The 22,680-nt window shown below is 31.4% G+C and overlaps 1 protein-coding gene across 1 annotated transcript; it reads right to left on the bottom strand.

Moving 5' to 3' along the window:
* Positions 1-4: 4 nt before the first annotated feature.
* LOC124531085 (abhydrolase domain-containing protein 2) lies at positions 5-22,426 on the bottom strand. The gene is made up of 7 exons (XM_047105540.1): positions 22,117-22,426; positions 21,331-21,503; positions 20,617-20,784; positions 14,712-14,895; positions 7,364-7,558; positions 6,501-6,655; positions 5-2,746 (listed from the first exon to the last, which is right to left on the bottom strand). Exons 1-7 carry the CDS (start codon positions 22,269-22,271, stop codon positions 2,484-2,486), a joined length of 1,293 nt encoding a protein of 430 aa, XP_046961496.1. The 5' UTR covers positions 22,272-22,426; the 3' UTR covers positions 5-2,483.
* Between the last annotated feature and the right edge of the window lie 254 nt (positions 22,427-22,680).

The following is a 22,680-nucleotide window of genomic DNA, read 5'->3' as shown; positions in this document are numbered from 1 at the left end:
ACACTATTTTTTTTTTTATATATATATCGTTAGATATTGCAACATTTGTTATAAGCCTGACATATTTAAAAAAAACATACATATGTCTGCAATAAGGCAGTATATATATAATAGAATATAATTTTGACTTAATACATGCACTATATTTTTGCACACAATTTATTTGAGATTAACAATTAGAACTAGTTATTTGGAATTTGAAAATACTCTTAGTGAGAGTTAAACAGTTCAAATCACACAACAACATGAGATTCCACATTGAGGAATTTCATATTTGCTAAGTAGTATTTGTATTTAAATTTAAAGTTGTACCTTTCATACAGAAGTTGCCATAAGTATAATATCAATTAATTAAATCTACCTTAATTTAAAAACAAAAAAATGTTTGTTTGTGCAAGGAAAAATAAAGAGTTCAGAAAATTAGGTGATAGTGGTCCATGAACATAAGACCACCTTTTATATACCATTTTATAGACCATTAGAAAAATTTTTTGCTATTTTTTAACTTAAATACTGTGTATAAAGTATAGGCCTCGAAGTAGCCATTATTTGAACACATTAATTAAATGGTTTTCAAAAAACAACTAAATTGTAACTAAGTAAGTCTAAAATAGTAAAATAAATACAGATAGAAAATTTAAGAAAACATTTAAAGCCGTTTTATACATGAAGAAAAAGCTAATTTTGGTGAAATGCTTAGCTAAAATTTTGTGCTTATCATTGAATTTGTACTATGTAACAAAAACATGGTAACATAATAAATTAATAACAAAATTGGATCATATGTGGATATAATAGAATTTATATATATTAAAAGTTTTACATGTTAAGCACCTCAAAAACTAATCTAAAAACATTTATTTTACCAATAAAATGTTTATAAAAATTGCACTCATGCTAAGTTCACTTTTTAAAGGGTTTACAAATTTTTATACTTCCGACAAATTCATGGATAATATAAGTTCTTGTGTCCAGTCTAAACATTTCTCTAAAATATTGCAACAATTGTCAAAACTTCAATGCTCAATTGTTGCTCTGTAATCATCAAATCAAATTATAATAAGACTTAACCACTACTACTTTTAATTAACAATTTTTAAATTAATTTACATAATTTCGAATGCGATAGAGGCACTTAATTCCATCATAATATAAATGTCGTTTGGTAATATCACAAATAGTATGACTTTATGTCCAATAAAGGAGATAACAAAGTATGTCAAATAACTTTAAAAAAAATCACTCAAATATCGAAAATAAAATCCCAGTACATTCACAACTGGGATTTAATTTGTTTGGAGATAACCATTTACATAATGAATAAGTAATATGCCAATATATTGCGAACAATTCGCCAAATGTGTTTTCTGTCTATAGATAAAGCAGGACATAAATTTTAACAACTATCAATCATCCCAAATCTTATAACACTAACAACATATTGTATGAACTTAAAAATCACAAACACATAAGTCAAATTTATATTTAGGGTTTTACCCGAATTGAACACGTCGAAATGTTATTAATATACAAATATATTAATAAATAATACATTAAAGTAAATGCAAATAATATTAATCGGCTTTACTAAAATATAAAACCTCACTCTGGTTCATACTAAAACTCATAAGTACGCGTTACGTATAAAAGTAACACACAACACTGGAACGTAAATAACATCACACAATGTTCAATAGACAATAGATTTTCATTCGAAATAATCAGAAAGCGCTATCACTATAAAACATCACATATGGAATTTATATTACACCAAAAAATTATAAACAATTAATTACAATAAATACTGTAGCTATATAAATTAAGATGGATCTTTTTATTATCAATGCGCTCAGTAATCAAACACGAGTTTCTGTTCAGAACACAAACAAAAGTGAACTTCAAACATACACATGTGGAATAATGTAGGAATATTTTAATCTCATCGACACGCACTCTCCGCGGCGCCACCGTCGCATCGCCTAGGCGAGCGGCGCGGCCTTGTCGAGCGAGTCGCGGTATATGTACTATGAATTTGTACTATGTAACAAAAACATGGTAACATAATAAATTAATAACAAAATTGGATCATTATGCGGATATAATAGAATTTATATATATTAAAAGTTTTACATGTTAAGCACCTCAAAAACTAATCTAAAAACATTTATTTTACCAATAAAATGTTTATAAAAATTGCACTCATGCTAAGTTCACTTTTTAAAGGGTTTACAAATTTTTATACTTCCGACAAATTCATGGATAATATTAGTTCTCGTGTCCCGTCTAAACATTTCTCTAAAATATTGCAACAATTGTCAAAACTTCAATGCTCAATTGTTGCCCTGTAATCATCAAATCAAATTATAACAAGGGTCTTGTCTTAACCACTACTACTTTTAATTAACAATTTTTAAATTAATTTACATAATTTCGAATGCGATACGACACGCACTCTCCGCGGCGCCACCGTCGCATCGCATAGCCTAGGCGAGCGGCGCGGCCTTGTCGAGCGGGTCGCGGTATACGACGGTGGCGGACTTGATGAGGTCGGGCTCGCGGCGGCGCGGCGCGGGCTCGCAGGCGTCGCGCGGCTCGCACTTGTGGTGCGCCATGAGCAGCCCGCCCACGAGCGCCGCCAGCGCGCGGTCGAGCCACGTCACGGGGTTGGCGTACACCAGCCCGCCCTCGTAGAAGCCGAGGTGGCCGCCGTGCGACAGCTCCAGGTACATCACCTTGTCGTGGGAGCCTGCAATCAAGAATATTGACTGTAAATTATATGACAAATTTCACCTATACTCCAGCCACATTCGATCTGGAATTTTAGTAAACAAACCATGTGTCATCATAATTAGGGTTGATACACTCTTAAATTTGCTGTCGAAACGCTTGGCCCTTGGAGTAGTGGTGCAAAAAGCTTCATCAAAAATATAACACCTCGCCTCATTGCCTCCACTGGTGACAGGAGGGCTGGTTCGTTTTTTGCCCAGAGGATCGGAATTGCGATTCAACGGGGAAATGCTGCTAGCATTCTTGCCACCATTCCACGCGGTCAAGATTTATACAGTAACTAGTTTTAGTTCATATTTGTATATATATATTTAAGCATTTAATGTTGTTAATAAATTATTATTCTCTTAAAAAAAAATAATAATTATTAAAATTACAACTATATTCATTATAACACAATTTCCTGTTTAAACACAAAAAAATTAATTTAATACAGAATCCAAAAAATTTATTTAGCCGGTCAATACAAAATTTATATGAAAATTTGCTTAAAATAAAAGTTTAAAAATCTTTAATTATCACTATAATATTACTACAAAACTAACAACCCTATATTTTAATATTGACGTAAAGAAATCGCAGGTTTGTAACATTTGGAGTTTTTTGGTGTTTTTTAAGCAATTGGCAGATTTAGGAAGGTATATAATAGCGATACAGCATCTTCGTAATTGGTGGTGTATATTTTTAGTCGTATAATTTTAATTTTAAATAAAAATATATACTTATCGCGCATTCCTAATAAAGTATAAAATATTAATGCTTAAAAAACATACTAATACATATAGTATACCAACAGACGTTGCTTTTTCCAGTATTAGAGCAATTGTAATCTCAAACCTCCCATTGACCCATTCAAATATACACAAAATTAATCTAAATGAGACCTGTCGTTTGGGAGGCGATAGATAAAGTTAATAAAGCGAATTATATAACTACGAGGTAATTTCTGATATCATTTTAAAATTGGAGGTATTATTTTTGAGATCTACATTATTCCAGATGATCATAAGTATTATAATTATAACCAAGAATGCGCTTAGTCCTTTATCTTAAATACTTTATTATTCATCATCAATTTTAATTTTTATTAATATCAAAAATAATTGTTTTACATATTTCTAAAAATGTTTTGAGCATCTGCCTGACGTTGGTTGCTAAGCAACGCTTTGTTATTAAACATTCCACATCGAATTTGGCTGGAGTATAGTTAGGGGAAGTTTCGGCTTATTTCGCTCGCCGCCGTACCATTCATTACTATTGGTGGAAATACTTATCAATGTTCGTCGGAGTTCGAATGAGCGATTTTGATGAACAAACAAATTAGCATAGAATTAGAATAACTTCTGACGATTGAGAATTTAGTCACGTTTCTTTTCCTAATAATCATAAAATGTAATAATTTCCGCATCAACAGCATGATTTAGAATTCAAAATAATACGGCGAAAGCATAAAATATAAAAACATTATAACAATACTTTACATCGCTCATACCATATCACGTTGCACTTGTCATGGTATTAAATTAATATCGTAATATCTACTTAGTATAAAACAACGAAGGTACCGTAGATCTTTTAAACTAGAGTAACTAAGATTAAATATTTTTTATATGAATGACTTTACATCGGTAGTCATTTTTCGCATTGATAACAATGAATAAATAAAGTCACATTAATTACTTTGTTTTTATAAAATGTTTAATATATTTAAATAATTAAGGTCATTATATCAAATGAATCCATATCACAAATGTTTCAGACACGTGGGAATCGTTTAATATCGATTGCGGTGGACTGCGCCACTTCATTGATCCATACCATTTATTATTACATTATTTATATAATTCAAGAAAGAAAAAATGTTGGGGATATTGGAAAACTGAATTTGATTTTAATTTTTGAATGTCTATTATAAATAAAATATAAAAGAAAATTACTCAAATCTTAAATACTTAAAATCTTAAATATTTTTAGGACATTCAAAACCTGTGTTTGTGAGACTTACTGTGATTATTATTTTCCTTTTATTTCATCGTTAACATTTGACGACAAAATTATATTTTAATGTCAAATACATTATAACGACCTTTGTGGTCGAGTAGTGTGTACACCGGTGTCCCGGGCTCGATTTCCGGCCGAGTCGATGTAGAAAATTCATTAGTTTATTGGTTCTGGGTGTTTGTGGTACCGTCGTTACTTCTGATCTTTCATAACACAAGTGCTTTAACTACTTACAGTGGGATCAGAGTAATGTATGTGATGTTGTCGAATATTTATTTATTTTACGTCTGTAAGAATTGGAGTTTGTCATTGGGACAAAAATCGTCTTACACTATTCATACATAAGTTTTAGTATTCGTATGTTTAATTTTCATACATAAGCATATTGGCTAAATTTATTAACAAACCAATAACCACCCCGCCCCCTCTGCTCCTTTATATACTACAAATATTACATGATTCAGATTTTCTTTCCATACATTTCGATTCCCTCAAGATTATCCTTGTCCTTAAATGATCTATATAATTCTACTCGTATGAACCGAGTGCACCTTTGCAAAAGGTCAAGTTCCATTAATTAGACCATTTAGTGACCGTCGCATTAGATAGCAGTTGCGTTTCCTTATTTTACGATATTTGACCGTGAAGTAGTTTGCGACGGCTGATTACATATAGAGCCAGATTTAAAGGCGTGGAGGCCCCTGGGCCACAAAGCAGTGGGGGCTCTAGACAAACAGAAGCGACAAGTGAACAACCTAATAATTATATTATCATGAATTAATTACTTTTTTATTTCAATCAAAAAGCTATGATTTATTTACTTGAATCGGTAACTTTTAAAATATTAAATAATAACATTATAATGTTTTTTTACAAACACGGAATCCGTGTAACTCCTAACCTTGCAATTTACTATTGAACGCTATGAAACCGTGATTCTACCTACTTTAGTATCGAACCTAAGTCGTTATCGGTTACTGTAATCCCGTAATGGTTTCAGCGGTTTGTGTGAACATGCTTTGCAAACAAAGATATAGTATTACTGTTGTTATATTATATATAAGAGTTTAACTTTTTTTTTACTTTGTACATACAAAGGACAGTTTCAGAGGAAGAGGCATGTATTTATTTAATTAGTCAATACTTATAATAATGGTAGTTTATTTTACATTATATTATAGATGTGACTGTTGTTCGTATAAAAGGCGGTCACTGAAAACTTTGTAGGTTATTGTATGTTTCCCCGCTGATTCTCGAAACCGACACATAAGGAAGGTCACTCAGCATGTGTTGGTACACTGCTGACAATTCAATGACAATGTACAACACTGAAAATAATATAGTGTGTTCTTTCTCTTAATATATTTTTTTTGTCGCAGTGTCAAGTCAAAAATAAAATTATTTTATTTCCAATTGAAATGAATGCCCTTCATTACTTGGTCCGTGTACATTGCATGTACATATTCATTAGTATCTTAAGTATTTGTATTAATATAAAACGTTGAAATAGTTACTTTAAATTATTCGCTCGCTCGTTCGCACTCACTACCAACATATTGTAACGTATAATTTATTTGTCAAGTGTAACAGCGGCAAGTAAGAATTCGGCCTCGAATTTGTCTTGCATAATTTTTTTTTTAATTTAGTATTCGAATTTTGAATACTTTATAATTATATTTTTTAAAAGTTTTTTTTTTTTTTAATATACTCACTGACAAATTCTCTGATGTGAGGCAGCAGCGGTTCGGGTACAATCGGATCATCTCGGGCGTTTATAAATATCATTGGTGTCTTTATATTTTGTAGGTAGAAGGCTGACGAACTCCATTTGTACAACTCCGTTACTGAATTGAAGCCGTGCACTTTCCTATAACACAAGAGTTAATAAAATACATTAATAATCATAAGTTAATACAAGCGTTCTCGCCGTTTTCAGTTTTAAAGAAACAGAATCATCTAAAATGGACGATATCAAGGTCACATTAACAATATGAATGGATGTATTCAGCTTACCGAAAAAACTCACACAAGCGAGAAACTATGTAAATAATTACATTAAATTAACATCGAAATGAAATCAGGTAGGTATAAATATAAATTTGAATATTATTACACAGGTCTGTGAGTTAAACTTATTTAGCATATTGTGATAGAAGTTTGACATTCAAAAAAACGTCTAATACAGCTATGTTGAGTACAGATTCCTGAAGTAGAATTTGGATTAAAAAAATACGTTTTATTATAATCTTACACAATTTTAATTATTTTTTTAAATATTGGACAACATCACATATATTACTCTGATCCCAATGTAAGTAGCTAAAGCATTTGTGTTATGAAAAATCAGAACTACGTTACCACAAACACCGAGACCCAAGATAACATAGAAAACTAATGAACTTTTCTAGATCGACTCGGCCGGGAATCGAACCCGGGACCTCAGATTGCCGTATCCATGAAAACCGCTGTACACACTTCTCAAGAAAGATATAGCAAACTACAATCTGTTGTTTAACTAATGGAGGATCAACGCCAATATCTACTAACGCAATTCGTATTTCACAGTAATGCATACCTTGAATAAGCCTCATCCAAGTCCGGCAAAGTTCCAGCTGACACGATCGTGTTTTCGTCCAGCGAATATCGATTCTTCATTTCAGGACTGAGAAGCATACGCTTATGTCTCGTGATGATGTTTCTATAGTTATCTGTCATTATGTAGAGGTAGAATCGACGGAAGTTCTGCCATTGAAGAAGATATACCATCGTACTGAAAACAATTAAGTATACTTTAATTATTATATTGTTCTAATATTATACATAACAACAACAGCCTGTAAATTCCCACTGCTAGGCTAAAGGCCTCCTCTCCCTTTAAGGAGGTTTGGAACATATTCCACCACGCTGTTCCAATGCGGGTCGGTGGAATGCACATGTGGCAGAATTTCTATGAAATTTGTCACATGCAGGTTTCCTTACGATGTTTTCCTTCACCGCTGAGCACGAGATGAATTAATAAAGACAAATTAAGCACATGAATCAGCGGTGCTTGCATGGGTTTGAACCCGCATTCATCGGTTAAGATGCACGCGTTCTAACCACTGGGCCATCTCTGCTCAATATTATACATGTAATGTTTAAAATATATCATTGAGTACAACATGTAAAAAAATAAAACGTACTATGCACTCATCATATAGATATATTCAGCAACACTTGGTATTGTGTTCCATGAAGGTTAAGTCAGTGTAACTACAGGTGCAAGAGACATAGCATCTTAGGTCATTAGGTTATTGGCGCATTGGCAATGTAAGAAATAATTAATATATCCTACAGCAACCATCGTCTAAGGTACTTATCATCAAGGATTCCGTTCGCAAGTCCGCAAACATGTACTATTTGAAAATAAAAATACACGAATTAAGACGGTGATCGAACTGAAGTTTAACAAATATCGTTAGGTAACACGTAATTGTTAGATGAAGATATGTCACATGCTTATCTAGGATTGAAGCAATGTGCCGAATTAACCTTCAAAACTTTTCCTGAAATGGAAAATTGTCCGGCCCAGCAGTGGGAAATATACACGGTGTCACTTATATAACGTTAGAATACAATGTAAGTATTAAGACCTTTTAGAATTAAGAGCAACCCTGACATGTTTAAGTAGTTAAGATAAACAATCGAGGTATGTAGAATACATTATGTGCCATTTGATCATTACATCAGCGTTAAAACATTTTCTCTTAAAATTAAAAAAAAAATCTTTCATGAAGTTGACTTTTGGCTCAAGTCATGAGAAGACAGCGATGAGAAGAATAATGACAATTGAGGTGAATGTCTTTAGGAGTGAGATTTTACATCCCTTTGGCCTTAAATAATTATCCCCGTACAACGACCTTTCGCTCTAATAAGAGTTGATTTATTATTTTATATAATATGTGAAACTTAATAACATAAGCAGATGTGAAAGCAGATAACATTACTCGAATAGTAATATTTTTCAAGGTGAACAAAATTAAAATGTTCATGATTTCAAAATATAGTTGTAACTTTTTCATATTATATTAGGTGTATATACATATATCGTAGGTATATTGTGTTCTAGAAAATTTAATTTGATATGGAGTCATCAATGTATATATCAAAGAAAAAAGGTGGTATATTATAATTTTTAAGTCATATTGATTATCGTGGGAATAAAACGCACGGGCGCCACCTCAGAATGACGCGATCACCGCCTGACTCATGACCATTTCAAACTGTACACTTGGTTTGATACAATATTAAAGAGATAATTATCTTATCATTATATCTACTAGCGCGAAATATTTGAGTTTATTTATCTTTATATTGGTACCGATAGGCGTATTACAACGTAACATAATTTTCTACAGCTTTCTAACAATGTTAATATTTTCTAGTGTCTAAATTTTTGAGCTGTATATCAGCTTGTATCATGAATTTTAAATTATTCAAATTTAGTGGTCTTAATATTCTTACTAATGAAATGATTATAATAATTGCATTTGTTATATACAATGAATTTGACTACACTAAAAACTTTACAAAATATTTCATTAATTAAATTAATATATTATATCCCGTCTGCTTATACATTTTGCTAACCTCACCGCTGCACAGTAATAGCTGGAATGTGGATATTGAAAGGATAACATGCCAATATTCTATCCACCAATTTCCCACAAAACAAATATCATCACCGTAAATAAATGTTTAAATCAAACCATTTGAGCAAAAAAAATTTAAAATAAATAATATTTACAAATATTTTATTATTACGTGATTCGAGACGAAATTAACTACCTACTAGAAAAAGTTAAACTACTGGAAAAATCTACTTAACATGGTTATAAGTTTTCAACCGACTTCCAAAAGGAGGAGGTTATCAATTCGTCTGTATTTTTTTTTTTTTTTTTTTTTTTTTTTTTTTTTTTTTTTTTTTATGTTTGTTACCTCATAACTTTTCACTGGGTGGACCGATTTTGATAATTTTTTTTTTGTTTGAAAGGTAGAGCTTCCCGTGGGGTCCCATTTTTTTATTTTTTTTTTCCGATGATGGTATCCATGTGAAAACGACATAAGTTTTAAATTTGCATTACGTATATGCGCGACAAATAGGTGAATAACTGAAAATCACGTTAACCAATTTTGATAATTCTTTTTTTATTATAAAATATATACTTCAAGGGTAATTTGGTGAAAGTTTGGTAAGGTTCTGAGCACAGGATCCATGACAAAGTAACGGAACGGAAGGGAACGGAATAATTCTGAGGAGCACATTAGCGATACTCGGTCGAATCTTTTATTTATAGGTTATTTGGATATTTGAGTCACCTTCCGTAATGTGGTTATGTTTATGAAATTATCATAGTCGAATATTATAATCAACTAGCTACCCACCCCGGCTTCGCACGGGTGTAATACTGATACTAAATATACTACAGAATTTGTTTATATACGACATCACATCGCAAACTTCTAAAATTATCAGTGTTTCTTTACTATATTGTTCATGTATTATATACACAAACCTTCCCCTTGAATCACACTATCTTTTAAAAAAAACCGCATCAAAATCCGTTGCGTAGATTTAAAGATATAGGGACAGAGAAAGCGACTTTGTTTTATACTATGTAGTGATGGAACTCCTATACGGCTCACAGTTAGGGTGCGATATGGGGCAGAATTTCTTACTATCTTTAATCAAATTTTGTGTATGTGATGTGATGTCATATGATGTACGAAATATAGTTGGTCTTTTTCAAAGTTTTTTTGCTGAGTTCGATTACAGTTCTTTCGAGGGATCCTTGTAGTTTACGCCGCGTGACGTATTAAATCCGCATTTTCGAAAGTCTATTTTTGCTTTATTCGCAAGTTTCCTTTGAAATTGTCCTCGAAGTAGTTTCTGACTCATATAAACGGAACGCTTAATCTATCCATATTAAAAAAAATTAGTTAGTCGACATCAGCATCACTTAAAATCAAAAAATAAATAAAATTTTAACAAAAAGAAAAACCGACTTCAAACAAAACACTATTTTAAAACAAATGAATATGCACGAAAAAGTAATAAAAATAATTGCGTATTCAACATATTTTTTAGAGTCTTCCTAAGTTAAATGAAATGAAAAATATTAGACTACTTAAAAGTCGATTAACGATTATATCATGTAGTTATAATTATTGTTATATTTGGAGTCGGTGTCAGCCAATAAAACCTACAGTATATCTATCAAAAAACAATACGAGAATACTTTAACAAATATGTTTTTTACAAATTACCTTTTACACAATAATATACTGGATCAATCAAGGGGCTCGTATCGCTTCTTTCTTTTGATTGTTGGAGCAAGGGCACCGTGGCTGACACCGGCTCCAAATATACCAATAACTATAACTACATGATATAATCGTTTATCGACTTTTAAGTAGTCTAATATTTTTCATTTCATTTAACTTAGGAAGACTCTAAAAAATATGTTGAATACGCAATTATTTTTATTACTTTTTCGTGCATATTCATTTGTTTTAAAATAGTGTTTTGTTTGAAGTCGGTTTTTCTTTTTGTTAAAATTTTATTTATGTTATTATTAAGCCTTCAACCGCAGCGCTTAGATTAGAGTGGCGTGTCTCCAGCGTCAGCAACGTTTAGATATCGTTTTGGATAGTGTTGTAACGCATTATTATCTATGCACTGATGAAATAAACAAAATATTTATAATTTTAATCAAATATTTATTATAATTTAACATAAGCCTTAATTCATAGCTTTCTAGGGTTGTAGATCCTTCGTTTCCTCTGTGAATATTAGATAAAGATAAAAGATTTTGACTGAGATTGAGACTGTATTACACTGTATACACTCAAATACATTAATAATAACAAGATTAAAAAAAATACAATAAAACTGAGACTGTGCGATCTGGCGAATAGAGGTCGTGTAAATATATGTATGTAATTGAATTAATTACAACATTAGTCACGTAAGTAATGAGAATATACGGAACGGTAACTGTCAATATTTCAAATTATGACATTGCTTGACTTTTGCCGCATAAAATCGCGATGACGCGGAAGGCTCGAATAGCTTGCACCAGTGATGTTCTACAATAATCCGGTATAATTATTTTTATTGTTTAAATTTAATATCACTTAAAATTTTATTGTTTTTAATAAATAGTTGAGAGGTATAACAAAATCTGATTTAATTTTAATTTATTAATGTAGATTTCTCATTTTATGTTTTATCACTGTCGCATCTTATCTTCGTGAGGCGACGGGTATAGCAATGCAGGTATAGCTTTTCATCCAATAAATTCTTAACATCAAATTGAGGCGAATCATTAATTTCATTTTTATCATTGATGCGTACGAAATGACTTGCGAAAAAAATGTGTTTTTAACGGCGATGAAACTGTTAACAGAACGTCGTTATTAAAATTGAAATTAATATTAGTAGTCGAATGTAACAGTGATATCTTATAAATTAAAAATATAGTAATCAAGAGTTAAAATTAGCGTAAAAAAGCTAAGCTATCGGATTACATGGAATACGTCAATAAAAAGTCTGTTTACTGTTTTTCCTTCTTCAATTCGAATAGACATATCATTCATTTTAGTTAATCTATTGCAGTATGCCATTAAAATTGCTCTATTTAATAAAAATATATCAAAACTTAATTGAAAAGTCATAGAGGTGGCATCTGAAGCATATTTTAAAACACGTTATATTTTTTTATTGGCGTTTAAAGGGTAAACAAATCTTGTAAAACAATTACCTACTTAATTTGATTTCGATTGTATGTTTCTTAAGAGTTATTTCAGAGGCACGCAATAACTATTAATCCAAATAATATATAACTTCCAGTTTATAATAATTTATACCTACTTTAAGTAAACCCATGTGTTATTTAGTTAAAGCATAAAGCTCGACTCGATCTTGATGTCGACTATTTTATATTTATGTATAACAAAAATTAGGTACTAGACAAATGCCTTATTAGTAAGTCAATAAGTTTTATCAATAAAAACGTCTGTTTAATGTAAAGGCCAAGTAAGAGAAGGGATTGAGCGAAATCTTAATTTTGAGAGATCGTTCGACACTCTTCAACCTTCTCCCAAACGATTATCCAAAAATATAAAAATGTAAATGACTCAGAGTTATTTTAGAATGTTCCAACTAATAAATTTGCAAATAGTAATTAGCATGTGTGACGAATGAAGTGATTCGTCACAATATTCGTATGCAGTGTAAATGGATGAATACTCGGAGCAGACATATTGTGTGATCACTTCAAGCCCAAAAAATTAAGCCATATAAAGTGGTGCAGTTTAGTGGTAGTAGTCAAAGTTATGAGTGGGACCCAGACGGGTTTGTACAGAGTTCTTCTACCATGTGAAATAGTACTTTCAGGAGTGTCGCATATCTAATGAAACTATGGAATTTAAAAAAGCACTTCCTTTTAAATGCATTTGATTCTAATTGAAATGATCACGAAATATATATGTATATACCAACTGCATAATATGTTCAATGTACGCTTAATGAAAAATAAGGTAAACTAGTGTTTATAAAAAAACAGCAATTATTACTGCCTCATATTTTGGTAAAATGCGTAGTTATTATTGTTAAATATAAAATATATTTCATTTACAAAATGTATATATGTCGAGTTAAATTATTAACACTTTAAAGGAAATTAAAAACTAATCATGAGTAAGTTTATATTAGTCGATTATTACTCCATTAACCAAAAATCAAAAAGTCACCTACGTCCTTCTTTGGAGTTTAAGTTTGATTCATACCGATTCGATTCAGTACTTTGTTCGCTAAAGATAAACAGACAAACAGACTGAGTTACTATGCATTTATAATAAAGTAAAGTATAGTAACAGCCTATAAATTTCCCACTGCTGGGCTAATGGCCTCCTCTCCCATTAAAGAGAGGGCTTGGAACATATTCCACCACGCTGTTCCAATGCGGGTTGGTGGAATGCACAGGTGGCAGAATTTCAATGAAATTAGTCACATGCAGGTTTCCTCACGTTGTTTTCCTTCACCGCCGAGCACGAGATGAATTATAAACACAAATTAAGCACATATATATATATGTGGTGCTTGCCTGGGTTTAAGCGCGAAATCATTGGTTAAGATGCACGCGTTCTAACCACTGGGCCATCTCAGTATTTATAATATTTGAATAGATTTCACTGGTGAGGGGATTATGGTTAAAAGCTTGTAAAAAGACACGAGGTATAATTCTTTAAATACCGATACAATACATGGCAATGATAACTCAGTTCAAGCAAAAATCAATTCCCTATTAACCCTTTCAGGGTCAGTACACTGCTCACTCGATACATAATTGAAATAACTTCTATAAGCGTTCACTGACCTAAGAAGTGTTGACAGTAATCCCATTAGGAAAGCCTATTCTATTATAAATACATATCTTTCACAAGTCATAGCTTGAACGTTTGCTGGATTTCGTGTATAAATTAGTGTAATGTAGTAAATAGTTGTACAAAATAGGTATATTAAAATTTTTCTTCTCAGTAGAATCCACGTTCCGAAACAACTTTTGGCTATTCAAAAGTACCTACTCGTAAAAATCTATTTAATTTTTTTTAACCATTGAATCATTTATTGATTTCCAATACTATACACGACATTTAAAAAATCTTATCTAATTAAAAAAAATCATTGTTTAGTTTTTCGCGATAACGTTTGCATCCAATTTTTGAGTATATGGCATAATTATATAATGAGTCGTTAATACATACATACGTACGATACTTACCGCAAGTGTATTTTAGGCATTCAAAAATATTACACGAATCATACAATGTTGTACCAAATGTAAATACGATATTCTGCAAATAAACATTCCATTACTCACTCGATAGCATTGTATCCCTGGCATATCGATATACCGCCTATTATGTTCTTTGCTCTCTTCCTCTCCTCGCCGAGGTACTTCGTTATCAAATTACCGCCGAGACTGAATCCAACTAATATCAGTTTCGTATTAGGATATCTCTCCAATAAATTCTCTATCATGTAGTTGAAGTCATCGGTGTGACCTGCGAAAAAATACTAAAGATAAACGTTTCGTTAAAACATACGATGTTCGCAATCAAGAGCGTTAGCCTTGACGCTCAAAGATAACTTTCAACATGTCAAACTCGCGTGACGGGTTACCCAGCTGCCTAATTCCAAATTTGGGACTCAAGTATTATTTATATTTCAATTTATCAAATTCACATATCATTATAAAAATCATGTTCTGTTAATAAACAGGACATTTTTATTGTTACTTGACTAACCATTGATTTTTTGACTTCACGTAAGCGATAAGGATGAATCATGCATTATAATAACAATAATGTGATGACATCAGATCAAATGTATCTAAAATTATTGTTAGAAGATTTAACATAGCTAATGTTCATTGGTATATAGGTAATCATTATTGATTTTACAAAATATTGATTTCAATAGTAAGTTAACTTGGAAATTACTTATTATTATCATTATTACATTAATGTTTGCTTCATTTTTATGTGATCGAGTTTTTATCATTTGTTATTTGCCTTTGTTCCACACGGGTTCAAAATAGAGTGTGTTTTTTTTTCTATACTAATAAATATTAATCTTAAATAATAATAGATAAATACGTACGTAAATTTCATTTTTTTTTAATTTATGAAGTTGTTTAAATTGTACTAATATTACAAAGAGGATAAATTATGTTTATTTGTTAATTTCTGTTTTGACAGAAGAACATGCCGATTTGTATATATAGAATTATCATATTAATTTAATTTTACTTCCGAATTGGACATAGGCTAGGCTTGAATTTTAAGCATTGGCATTATTTTTTGACAGAACATATAGCCAGAAAGTGCACATGTGAAATTTGTGGGTTTCCACAGTATATATAAAAATGTAATGCTTAGAGCTATCTGTTATAGATAATAAATAGTAACTTTCTAATCCTTATTTTACTCGTACGAAGTCAGTTTGGGTAATTTATTGAATTAAAAAAATAAACTAGTTCATATATTAACAATTTACATTAAATATAAACTACATTTGTAAAGTCTTTGAACTTTGTATGAGTACGTAATATGTCATATATAACTCGTTATCAAATAAGACTAATTAGGGCTACAAATACTTAATTTCATTGAACTAAATTTTAATATGTACACTTATCATGCACCCCATGGTATTTAGTTATTTTGCTTGATGAAATGAATTGAAAAATAAAATTTAAAAAATTATTAATCTCTAGATGCAATGAAATCTCTACAAAATTGTTTCAAAATAAAAAAATAATTGTCTTACAAGAATATATGAGAGTATAACAAAATAATATTTTAGTGAATATTTTTTAAACCCAGTCCCAATTATATTCAGTAGAAGTTCAGTGAAAACGAATTCATGAGCTTTATAGTTTAAATAAGTAGTTTCGTGTACGTATTTCGTTGACCTCGTAAACCAAACCTGATCTGACGATATCGTGGGTTCGTAATAATACAAATATACCTAAGAGGGCTTTGTTTTTTTTGCTGTCGGCAACATAGTCTGGGTCAACAAATATTCATATTAACGAGCACTTTATACTTCCAGACAGCTATATTTCCGATCCGCCGGCGTTAGAGCGCTAGTACCTCAATAAACAAGAAGCAGCACTGAATTTCAATGTGCTTAATTTGTGTTTACAATTCATCTCGTGATCGGCCTTGAAGGAAAACATCGTACGGAAACCTGTATGTGCCTAATTTCAATGAAATTCTGCCACATGTGTATCGACCAGTCCGCATGGCACAGCGTGGCGTTACTTAATTAGTTCCAAACGTTGTCCTCAAAGAGAGCAATATATTTACAACAATATTATGTATATTCACAGTAACATTGATCACTTTGATAAAATCAGTGATAATCATTGTATGTGCACTAGGAGTAAGGATAAGCATATAACGCCAAGTTTCCGACTCCGCAAAGTCAATAAATCCTTCTTGGGGTAAGGTATCCGTTTCTATAATAAAATTCCGCAGACATTTTTAACTTTGCCGTTTAGCAAATCGTTTGTAAAAAATACATTGGAAGAAAAAGCATATTATTCGATACAAGATTTTATAGATGATAAAAAAGCGTGGAGTTAATACTTGTTGACTTCCAAGCAGGATACATGAATTTATATAATTGTATTTAATTAACATGACGTTGTATTTTTTAAATGTTAAAAAAAAGTAACTACTGAGTTTCTTGCCGGTTCTTCTCGGTAGAATCTACTTTCCGAACCGGTGGTAGCTTCACTTAATTGTAAAATGACGATTCAAAAGTGCTTATAAAAGCCTACTTGAATAAAGTTTATTTTGATTTTGGTTTTGATTTTTAGTAGAGGCTTTAGCTCAGTAGTGGGAAATTTCCAGGATACTATGATATTCCAGTTTTTCTGCTATAATAGGCTATTTGACAATGCAAAAAATAAAGCGTCATTTATTGTAATCAGTATATATTATGAGTTTGGTTATTTACTAAGGAAAGTTGAAAATAATACATAATTTATTCAAAATTCCATAAATAAAAATTCATTATTTTAAACGTTTGTCACGTGACACAAAACCGATCCTGATTGGCCGGGCTTATTATGAAGTCACTTGCTTGTTAACCTTGCTTTCCTACTATATGTACCACAGATTAAAATACAGGCAAGTGACGTCACCGACCCCATTGCAACGCCATATTGCCAAAGTACCGTTTTTGCGCGCTATTTAAATGTGGAATTTTTAATATGATATTTTCCGGCAAATATGTACCTACTAGAAATTAAAAAATATACCTTTTTTTGATCTCTACTATGTAATATAAAATGGATTTTAAAAACCAGTCAAAGAGCCTATTATAGAGGAATAGTTATTCTAAAATATATTGTTGTTTACTTGTGTGTTGGGCAACAGTATCAAATTAAAAGTTGTACATATTAATTACAAGCATAGGTTCAATTGCATTGTTACTTACTACTTGTTAGACTATAAAGGCAAAACAAAGGTAAAATAATTATTGTACCTCTGAAAGTGATTTTTTATTTGTTACGCTTTCACGCCGTAACTACTCATTCGATCTTCTTGGATTTAACATGTACATGTTTTCAGGAATAAAAGGACCTAGGATAAAGACCTTCCCTCAAAGGTGGCCAAAGTCATGGGCGGAATTTATTGTATAATATATTAATCTATTCTGCCCTCAAACCTCGAGGACCTGGATGCAATCACTAATAATACTTACATGATTGTTTCAATTGTTTCAATGATTATAAATTATTCAGGCATTCATTTTAAAAGCAAACAGCCTAGATTCAGTGGAAGTCTGGGGCCTGTATGGATATAGATATCGCAATCTTTTATGCATAATTTTAAATGACACAGTCATGTGGGTTCCTCACACTCCTTTTCGAGTACCTATACATTTTGTTGTATGAGCGCTGAGATGGCCCAGTGGTTAGAACGCGTGCATCTTAACCGATGATTGCGGGTTCAAACTTAGGCGAGCACCGCTGATTCATGTGCTTAATTTGTCTTTATAATTCATCTCGTGCTCAGCGGTGAAGGAAAACATCGTGAGGAAACCTGCATGTGACAAATTTCATAGAAATTCTGCCACATGTGTATTCCACCAACCCGCATTGGAACAGCGTGGTGGAATATGTTCCAAACCTTCTCCTCAAAGGGAGAGGAGGCCTTTAGCCCAGCAGTGGGAATTTACAGGCTGTTACTTTACTTTTTTTTACTTTTACTAGGAAGATACTTCTCGTTAAGTTCCATTTAAATATGTGGTTGGTTATTTTTTTGTGTACAAATAACATTACAATAACTAATAAAACTCTTAATATCTGGGTTTGAACAGGAGATCATTAATGCACGCAGTCTAACCAGTGCACCGATTCTTAAAATCTTATTTTAAATTACTCATGTTAACAATAGCAATACAAATGTCATCGTCGATTAAAAACCTTCAAGCGCTTTCTGTATTTTAATACTTTATACGTTGACGGTCCCGTTACTTTTACTTGTATACATAGTCTGTTATTATTTCGTAATATCGATGTTCATGTTATTTTTTATTTTATTTTTATCGAGTGACGTAATTTTCGATTGTCGTCGACCTTGACATTGTCCATATAAACCTCGAATACACCGTGCAGTCGAACGAGAGAGGAAAACTTGATTCGTTCTTATTTTTGTAAACCATTAAACTTGCTAAATAAACACTTAACATGAATCACTCTATACGAATAAAATAACGCTAATCATTTGTAATTTCATTACGTGTATTGAATTTGCTTTCATAGCATTGTCATATTCGCTACAACAATTAACAAGAGCCACTGTATTTTAGATCATATGTGTTACCGAATAACGTTCAGAATATTTCGACAGATTAAATCTCTGTTTAGATAAAATATAAACGAACGAATTTTACAGATTTACGGGGACGTACACAATAATAAATTGCATGTTTGTTTACTGATGACGATACCGTAGTTAGTAGTAAAGTTTAAATAATATTATTATGTGTCGCCCTAGATTTGGCATGGGTTATGGGTTGTTCGTCAGGCGATAGGCATAAAAAGCACCCAATGTCCTTTTTTGGATTCAAACATGGTTCACGCCAAATTTTATCAAATTTGGTTTAGGGGTTGGCCGTGAAAGGATAACGTCAATTTATAGTATAAGTATAGATTTATTTTTACTTGTTACTAATTTAGCAATAAGGTGTAATATGCGCGGATGCATTATTTGAATTTAAAGTATTGCTATAACAGTATTTTACATAAAAGTATCGTAATAATTATGATGATGTTTTTATTATTCGTCCTTGGATGTGTATTGTATTTACATTTATCTATTATTTTGACAAGTTTTGACTGAGGAAGACTTTATTACATATTCCTAATTTGATTTGAAAATTGAATTATTATTTCCAAGTAAAAACTTGGACACAATAATTCAATTTTCATTCAGATTATGAAATAAAACAATTGCCAAGTCAACTGCAGAAATAAGACGGGGGATGTAACAATAGAATGAACTGTATAATAGTAAACTAATCGAATTAGAATTGGTTTCTTTACCTTGCTTAACATACATACTTCATATAGCAGGGCTTTTTTATTTATCTTTATAGCTTCAGGTAAGAAAATCTTTATGATTATTCATTAAAATTTAAAATACATTTGAAAATGTTTCTGTTAAGTTCTGATATACACAAATTATTAATTAATACAGTTACAACAATTGTAACTATTCCTAAACTTTCTATTATAATTAAGCGTAGCGATTTATTCTGTGAAAGTATTTTGCGCGCTAGAAATTAAATTCATTGCGTCTTTATCAAATAAGTAACAAACACTTATGTACTCCTGATGGACTTCAGTGAACGCGGCGGGATCGACTGGTTTACGTGCTTTCTGAGACACAAGATTGGAAAACCGCCAACTTTGGAACTTGGAAGCTATCATCGGCGTTACTAAGAAAGAGACTCTTATAAAGACTTAGAAATACGGTTTATTGGTCCTACCCTCGATATTAATACAGACATCGGGATTTGTAATATTATAAGCTAATCATCTAGCCTTCGCTAATGACATATTTCAATCAATATTTTGTGAACATTACTGACTTCATTGTAAGGAAGTTTTAGACTGACAAAGTTTAGAGTTCTATTGGAACCAAAAAATAAAAAATAGTCATTATATCAAGTTAACATAAATTAGTAAAATTCACGTAACATACCATACGAGAATATTCTAGCGCCGGTCACTGGCACGCTATTCAGAGCGCCAATGTGGTTGAGAACAGCACATCTGTAGCCGTGTCGCTGCGAGTAGTGCACGTATGTACGGATGTACACGCTCTCCGACGTATTGCCGATACCGGGACATATTGCCACAGTCACGTCATCTGTATAAGAAGAAACATCGATGAGTATTCAATGCTAAATACGAACAATTGGATGAATTGTCCGATCAATTTGCAACATTGATTTCATGAATCATTTGTCTATTTAACAATGCAATGTTATTTTGTATGATCCATGCAATTTGTTAAAACAGTAAACCTACTATTAATAGTGCATTTATACTTTCTAACTGTATGTATGAGGTAAATGCATCTAATTAGGTCAAAATCATTAAGAAGAGTAGTCATGTGATAACTAAAACTTAAGCTTAACTTTAAGCATTATATTATGAATCTTGTTATATCTTTAAAATTGTTTGATAACACATTGTTTACATATGGCTTATAGGCTAGATATTGAATTTCAATGCTCAGCCAGTGAGTATGAGTCCTGGACAAGAGATGGTGATGGTGATCAAAAGGAAAGTGTATATATCACTTATTTGCCCAAATACATGAACATATAATATAAAGCAATATTATTATGTCAAAATAAATTTTATTTTTCAGTAAATTTAATTACAAATATAATTATTTTCATTAACATACCTTCATGTTCTGCTCCTAAGGGTTCATACAGATCATAGGTTAGAGTTGATTTGTCAGGCAAGACTAAGGAAATTCTTCCTCCTATAGGCCATGGGCACCGCACACGACCTATTAGGCTATGAAGAATGGTCTGTACATGACCACTGAATCCCCATAATCGGGTTGGAATGTAACTGGAACAAAAAATGCATAAAGTAATTTTTTCAACTGTTTTGATTTATTATATCGTTAAGATTTATAAACATAAAAAAAATCTCAGAAAATGCTACAACAAAACTTTTCACTACTGTACTGTCAGAAAAATAAATTAAATGTAACACAAGCATATTTCATTTCAAATTAAAATGGAAAAGCATAACACATTTGTCAATAATGTCAATTCATATAAGAACAAAGTCTTCCTAAATAATGTAGAAGGGCTGTGTTCATAACAAATATTTTACAATACAATTCCGTTGAATGAGCTTCAGTTATAGGTTTTATCAAGTGATAAAATATAACTATAATATCATACGATCGTTTTGATACATATTTTAATGGCATAAGCGTGAAATTATCATTTTTTTTATAACCTTGATAAATGTTTCTCCAAGTTTTGGTACAGTAATATTAAACTACACATATTATGTTTTGACAGCCAAATTACAAGAAATATACATTATTTTCTTTTAAAAATTAAACATACTGAGTATTACTTTTAGTAAACATGACATCATCTAATGGGCCGTGTGTGCACGGTGATTCTTTTTAATAAAAACAAAACTCGATAAAGACGGCTCTACTTACGGTTCATTCAGAAATGGTGCAATGAATAGAATATTTTCAATAAAATTTCTATCTCTGCCGTATATAACTGGCTTGTGAGGTTGACTATTCACATTGAGTATTCGAAAAAGCACACACAGAATAACTGCAATTACGGCAAGAAGAACTGTAGACATTTTAGAAAGATAATTTTAACAACCACACTCCAAATATTTTAAGGTAATCTACATAATCGCGGCAATGTACTTAGACACGGGTTAAGTTAAATTTTCACGGCAATCTGCCACGAAACCCACTACCACCAACCACGGATATAGAACTAAAACGAAATATTAATATTTAAATTAATATTTAATGTCAAGTTATATTGTCAATTGTCAAAGTCTTTCTAGAATTTTTAAGACAAAAGATCTCATATAGTTGCCATATGCAAAATAGTTTTGTTTTTATTTTATTTTTAATCGTAATTATATTATAAAATATAGTAAAGTTATTATAGACTAAGTATATTCAGCTTTCTAAGTCAACAGACTGATAATCCGTCAACTGCTTCTCATACCGCTCAGTAAACACTAGTAGGTAGTC

Source organism: Vanessa cardui, chromosome 7 (assembly GCF_905220365.1).
Source record: "Vanessa cardui chromosome 7, ilVanCard2.1, whole genome shotgun sequence".
NCBI lineage: Eukaryota > Metazoa > Arthropoda > Insecta > Lepidoptera > Nymphalidae > Vanessa > Vanessa cardui.
The sequence above is the reverse complement of the archived record's forward strand: the minus strand, read 5'-3'. Positions and strand labels throughout refer to the sequence as shown.